At 49.3% G+C, this 5,907-nt stretch overlaps 1 protein-coding gene across 1 annotated transcript in view; it reads left to right on the forward strand.

The window, feature by feature from the left end:
- Positions 1–2,705, forward strand: part of LOC103923907 (interferon-induced very large GTPase 1-like) — a 7,673-nt gene extending 4,968 nt beyond the window's left edge. Inside the window, exon 1 of the mRNA XM_009332345.1 lies at positions 1–2,705. This exon is cut by the window's left edge and continues 4,968 nt beyond it. Within this exon, the coding sequence (XP_009330620.1) occupies positions 1–2,337 (2,337 nt within the window). The 3' untranslated portion in view covers positions 2,338–2,705.
- The last annotated feature ends 3,202 nt before the right edge of the window (positions 2,706–5,907 follow it).

Below are 5,907 nucleotides of genomic sequence, written 5' to 3' on the forward strand. Positions count from 1 at the left end.
CAGGAATTCTGTGACGTCTCCTGCTTCAGCGACGTCATCCGCTTTGACGTGAACACCCACATTCATTACTTTGCTCACCTGTGGGAAGGAAACCCCCCAATGGCACCACCCAATCCCACCTACAGCCAGAATGTCCAGGAATTAAAGAGCAAAATTCTCCAAGCTGCCAAGAAGGAGTCGCAGGGCAGCATTTTGAGGCTCTCGAACTTGAAAGTTCGTATTAGTGACCTCTGGAACGCTTTGCTGAATGAAAACTTCATTTTCAGCTTCAAGAATTCAGTGGAGATTGCTGCGTACAAGAAACTGGAAACCGCATTTAGTCAGTGGACCTGGCAGCTGAGGAGTCACATCTTAGACTTGCAAATGAAACTGGACAATAAAGTTCGGAATGGGGACTTGCAGAAGGTCACCACAGAACACCTTGAAAAACTAGTGCAAGAGACAAGTGACGCCATCATGAAAGACATGGAAAAGTATTTCAGTGAAGACAGAGACTGCGAGATACTGGTCCAGTGGAAAAGCAGCACGGAACTAAAGCTGAAAGAACTAAAAGAGTCTCTTCTTCTTGAAACTAGAAAGAAGTGTGAGAATCTTATTGAACTAAAGAGGAACCAGTGTAAACTGGATGAAAGGAAGTCAGAATATGAAAACAAGCTCCTGAAAAGGAGTAGACAGTTGGCTCTGTCTCTGAAGGGCCAAAGCCTAAGTGAAAGAGAACTGAGAGACAACTTTATTTCTCTCTGGGCAATCTGGATTGCTGAAGTCTCCTCTACTGCTCCCCCTCTGGAACAGGTTGATATCGATGTGGAAATAGAAGATGTCCTTCTAGATCACTTTAAGGAGCCTAACTTACATGAACGCATCAGGGCATTTCCCAAACACAGAGTATTTTCTGTTGACTTGGAGAAACATGTTGCTAGGAAAAAAATTTGGGGCTTCCTGCCTGTGAATTTTGATGATGCTGATGTGAGCAAAATACACCGCCTTACAGATAACATCATAGCGTGTGTGATGGCAAACATTGATAAGAAGGAAAAGGAGAAAAGGGATTACAATCGAAGTTTTATTCATGAAATACTAAATGAAGTACATGAAGGTATGAACTCTGCCTCTAGCAATAAAAAATACAGTTTTAATAAAGATTACAGAATAGATTTATCGCTGTATCTGTGCAGAATGGCAGCACAAAGGTTTAAAGACATGCATATAGCATTCAAAAAAGCAAATGATCCAGCCATCTACCTGGAGAGCAAGAGAGAAGATTTCTTTAAATGCTTCCAGATTTCCTGCCAAGGAGCCACTTCTATCACGACATTTGCTGTTTTCCTGTGTGACAAGATTGCCCCAGCTCTTCGCCAGGCGGTCTATGAGAGGACAGCTCTTGCCATAGCTCGAGACGTTAAGGGTAAAATCCCAGATTTCAGTGGCAATAGATCCTCTCTGGAAGTTTGCATACTGAGATACCTGGCACAAGAAGAAAATTTTGAGAATTTCAAGGAGTACCTTAATTACCCAGCAGACTTTTTACGGAGTTACATTAAGACACGTATTGAGACGTACTGTTTAGGTAAGAACAGGAGGCTGGAGAAGTTTTTAGATGACTCCCTTATGCACTGCTATGAAAGCATCCAGTCAGCCGTTTTCAAATCAACCAACATTGTCAAAGACAGAAAAGACAGAAATGACAAAATCTCTCTTTGGCTGGATGAATTTTGCAGCGCACTTGGAGAGGTGCTAAGCTTGCCCAGAACAGAACTGAAGGGCATTGAGCATCAGGAGATAACAGACATAGAGTTCCTGAATAATGCCATGACAGAAGCACTGACTCCCCTGAAAGATCATCTCAAGGAAGAGTTTGCTAGTGCTGATATGAACTCATTTGAAACGCAGCCTCATACAATCCTGGCTGAACAGTTTGCAGGATGCTGGCAGCAGTGTCCCTTTTGTGGGGCTGTTTGCACAAACATCATGCAGGGTCACGATGGAGACCATCAGCTTGTCTTCCATCGTCCACAAGTTTTGACAGGATACAAGTGGCATAAAACAGACAATCTGGTCATTGATATTTGTTCTAGTAGCGTTGCAAGTGACTGTTTATTCAGGATCGGTGAAGACACGTGGATCCCCTACAAGAGATACCGGGATGCAGGATCTCCTTATTCCAATTGGAACATTCCTCCTGATCCATCCATGCAAGCGTACTGGAAATGGTTTGTGTATCATTTCAGGACAGAGCTAGAAGAACATTACAATGGGAAATTTCATGGCAAAGGAGAAATCCCTGCTTTGTGGCAGATAACGAAGCAGGAAGCACTTGACGAACTGGAGAAGCTTTAGGCCAAGCTGGTATGAAGGAAGAACTGCAACTGCTTTGCATTTTAGAAGAACATAGTACAAGTCAATCCACAAATATTGTTATAATGACTACGACCTCAAGCCACATGAAGGAAATGATATCTAATTGCTCACAAAGTTGGGTGAAATAAGGCGTGCTGCTCCTGCCATCGCTCAGAGTTTCCCTTGCTTCATTATAAAATCAGAATCCTCTTCCCTTCTTGCCATAAACATTTACGTCTGCTTTGTCTTAGAGCAAAAAAAAAACCAATCCCGCAACGAGCAGTCATATGGCCAAGATTAAGACCAAGTGCCGGATGAAGAGCAAAGGCAGCCTTAGAAAGTACCAATTTTAGCAGCTGCTATGAGAAAATAAGTGACACTGGCAAAAAAATAGTTTTCCTGCAGAAAGTGCTTGTCACGCTTAAAGAGAGGGCTGCGGGATCTGAGAGCAGCTCAAGGTTGGCTGCAAGCTGTGCTGTTTTGCTTTTCGGGATTATCATTCCCTTATTGATAAACTGAGCTAGTACTCAGATCAGTAGCTGTTCTGCCTCCGATGTCGTTACAGCAGTTAACACAACAGCCTATATGGATTTAGGTAGTGGCTTAACTCAGTGTTTATTAGGTATACTTCATATGTTAAGGTAAGCCACTCCTACGCAGGTGCCTGGACCTGGTGAACTTTCCTCCAGCTCTTAGCCGTAATAGCAACTGCTCTTGCCATTTGCTTAGCTGTTGAGCAAAAGCCTTTGTATGACCGATGTGGAGAATTACGTATCTTTGCAGCTCCCTCGGCAGCCATCGGCAGTGTGCGACATTAGTGTTTGTGCCGTCAAGACAGGCTGGTGGCAACGGAGCCATGGTCTGGAGAACATGTAAGCAGCTGGGACTGCACCAGTGAGGTGGTCGGTGGTTTTTGCTGCGCAGTTCCTGCAGTGCCGCTGGAAACCCAAGGACCATGCCCCCCTGGAGGGTTGGCCAAAGTGGTGATTCAGTGTAATTCCTTGTAGTCTTTGCTAATAAACTAATCAAGTTGCACTGGACTGGTCTCTGTATCCTTTATTTGCGGGTGAGCCGCAGTTGTGTGTGACTTCAGCGTTCGTGCTGTGAAGGCAGGCAGGTGGCAAGTGGGCGATGTAAGGGTGCGTGGAAGGAGAGTGTCTGCTCCTTTCAGGGTGTCTTGTCAAGGACTTTCTTCAGTGTCTCAAGGGATAATAAGAAGGGGAGGAAGCCATAAACAAGAACATCCAGTTAAACAAACCTGACCGACAAATGATAAGGGAGGCAGCGGTGGGAACCAAGCCTGGTCAGTCACACTAATGGATGAGTGAGAGGGTGAGAAGGTTTATTTCAGCGAGGTTATCTGATCGGGGAGCTGGTCAGATGGGAAACTTAAGGGAAAAAAGGGGAACCAAACCCAAAATATACCAAGAGACAGACCTGACAAAACAGACGTGGAGACAATGACAGGAAAAAAACCTTGCCAGTGTGAGTGTGTGCTGCAAGGACTAAGTGCCAGTTACTGGCGAGACCTCTGTGTGTGTGAGTGGATTTGGGGCCAGCTACTGGAGTCAGACTGGGGGCCTGGGTGCCCTTGGACTGTGGTGCTAGCCACTGGAGCACGTGGGGCCCCAGTGCAGCTACTGGAGTGAGTGGGGGTCTTTAACCTCCAGCCACCGGGGTGTGAACGGTGTGCGTCCTGAAAATGAGCTACTTGGGGGGGACCGGTGCGAATGAGGTGAGGGAAGGGCTGAGCACCGGCAGCTGAAGCAGGACCGTGGGTCGCAGCGCACGCGCCTGGTGCCAGCTGCTGGGCGGGGAGCAAGTGTCTGTATCCCCCAAACCAGGTGCGCGTGGGGTGTGCGTGTGAATTCACCAGCAAACTTCAAGCTGGAACAGCCGGCGAGCGGGTTGACCTCGGGTCCAGGCTGGGGTATCAGGCGGGTGGAGGGTCCGTGCTGGTACCCTCGCCTTGCCGTGTGCCTGAAGCACTGTCAGGGCTTTTTTCTCCCACGTGTACTGTGCATCGCTTGCAAGCTTTCGGTAATCTTTGTCTTTCAGATGCCTCAAGGCCTGTGTGCCAGTGACTCCCAGCTCCTTCTCCAGTACAAGGAGCCAGTAATCTGTGCGGAGGCCCACGCCTTTCAGTGTCTCTGCCAGTCCACCCTGGCCTGCCTTCCTTGCAGCCATTGCTGTGGGAAGGAATGCAAACGTGCCTTCAAGTGACACAGGGTTGCAGTAGCTCTCCCTGTCTGCCAGGTTTGTAACTAAGGTTCTCACTGACACTGACTCGCCGAAAAGAAGTCGTTAGGAAAAGCAAAAGACCTGACGATGGTGGGGTGTGAATGTAAAGCTGACCAGGAACTGTCTGACGGGTGTCTGCCTGATGCATACGGTGGGAAAGACGGGGGCTGGAGAAGGCAGGTGACAGGGCTGGGGCTGGGGTGACAGGCTGGGAGGAGGTCAGGATGGTGCTGGAAGTGGAGGTGGGGAGATCCGAGTGTACCAACTTTGCTTTCACTTTTTCTTCTCCCCCTCCTTGCTTTTCTTCTCCCCCTCCTTGCTCTTCTTCTCCCCCTCCTTGCTCTACCCTTCCCGTCCCTCCTCCCTGTGTGTACCCCCCCATTCCCCCTTCCCGTGGGATCCCAAACACATATCCCTTGTCCCATCTGTCCCACCTGTCCCCGGAGCTGGTGGGACACGGGCAGGCTCCCCATGGAGCCCATAGGTTCCCCTCACCCCAGCCCTGCCCTACGTGCTCCTGGGGTTCTCCTGCTGGTCCCAGCCTCAGCGTTCACGGAGCCTGGGGGTGCTCCCAGCCCAAGCTGCATTGGGAAGGTCCCCCTGTTCCGGCCCCTTTGGACCATCCTTCTCTTTCACTTTCCTTTAAAGGAAAAATGATAAAACTGCAGCAAAACGTGCAAGTGGAACAAGCAGGGCTGGGACTGGGCAGATGTTCCCATGAGATGGGAAATGGAAAATGTTGATGCTTTTCTTTCCATTTGGCGGAAAGTCATGAAATCCCAGAATTCCCCATTGAACAGCGATGGGGGGGAGGAAGTGCATGGGGGGAAGATACATAGACTCATAGAATCGTTTAGGTCAGAAAAGACCTTTACGATCATTGAGTCCAGCCGTGAACCTAACACTGCCAAGTCTGCCACTGCTGCCGGTCCCCTCAGCAGAGCCCCGGCCGCCTGTGGCAGCCCCTGCTCCTTCTCCTTCCCCTGAGGAGGGGTTTCTTTTTCACCAAATACCTCCTCCCGGCCCACAGGTGTGGAGAGAGGGGTCAGCAGCCCCTTGGGGAGAGCCAGGCTGCCCGGGACTCTGAGCCCGGCCTCACCCAGGCGGGAGGCAATCGCCTCGTCTCCCCAGGGAGAGCCGGCTTCCCTCGCCTCTTCATTGCTTCTGCATTGGAGAGGTGCCCAAGGCAGGCCTGGCTCGCCCTACTAGAATCATAGAATCATTAAGGTTGGAAAAGACCTCCAAGATCATCGAGTCCAACCATCAACCCAACACCACCATGCCCACTAAACCATGTCCCTAAGTGCCGCATCTACACATCTTTTAAAT

The sequence above is a fragment of the Pygoscelis adeliae genome, unplaced genomic scaffold (genome assembly GCF_000699105.1).
Source record: "Pygoscelis adeliae isolate BGI_AS28 unplaced genomic scaffold, ASM69910v1 Scaffold89, whole genome shotgun sequence".
NCBI lineage: Eukaryota > Metazoa > Chordata > Aves > Sphenisciformes > Spheniscidae > Pygoscelis > Pygoscelis adeliae.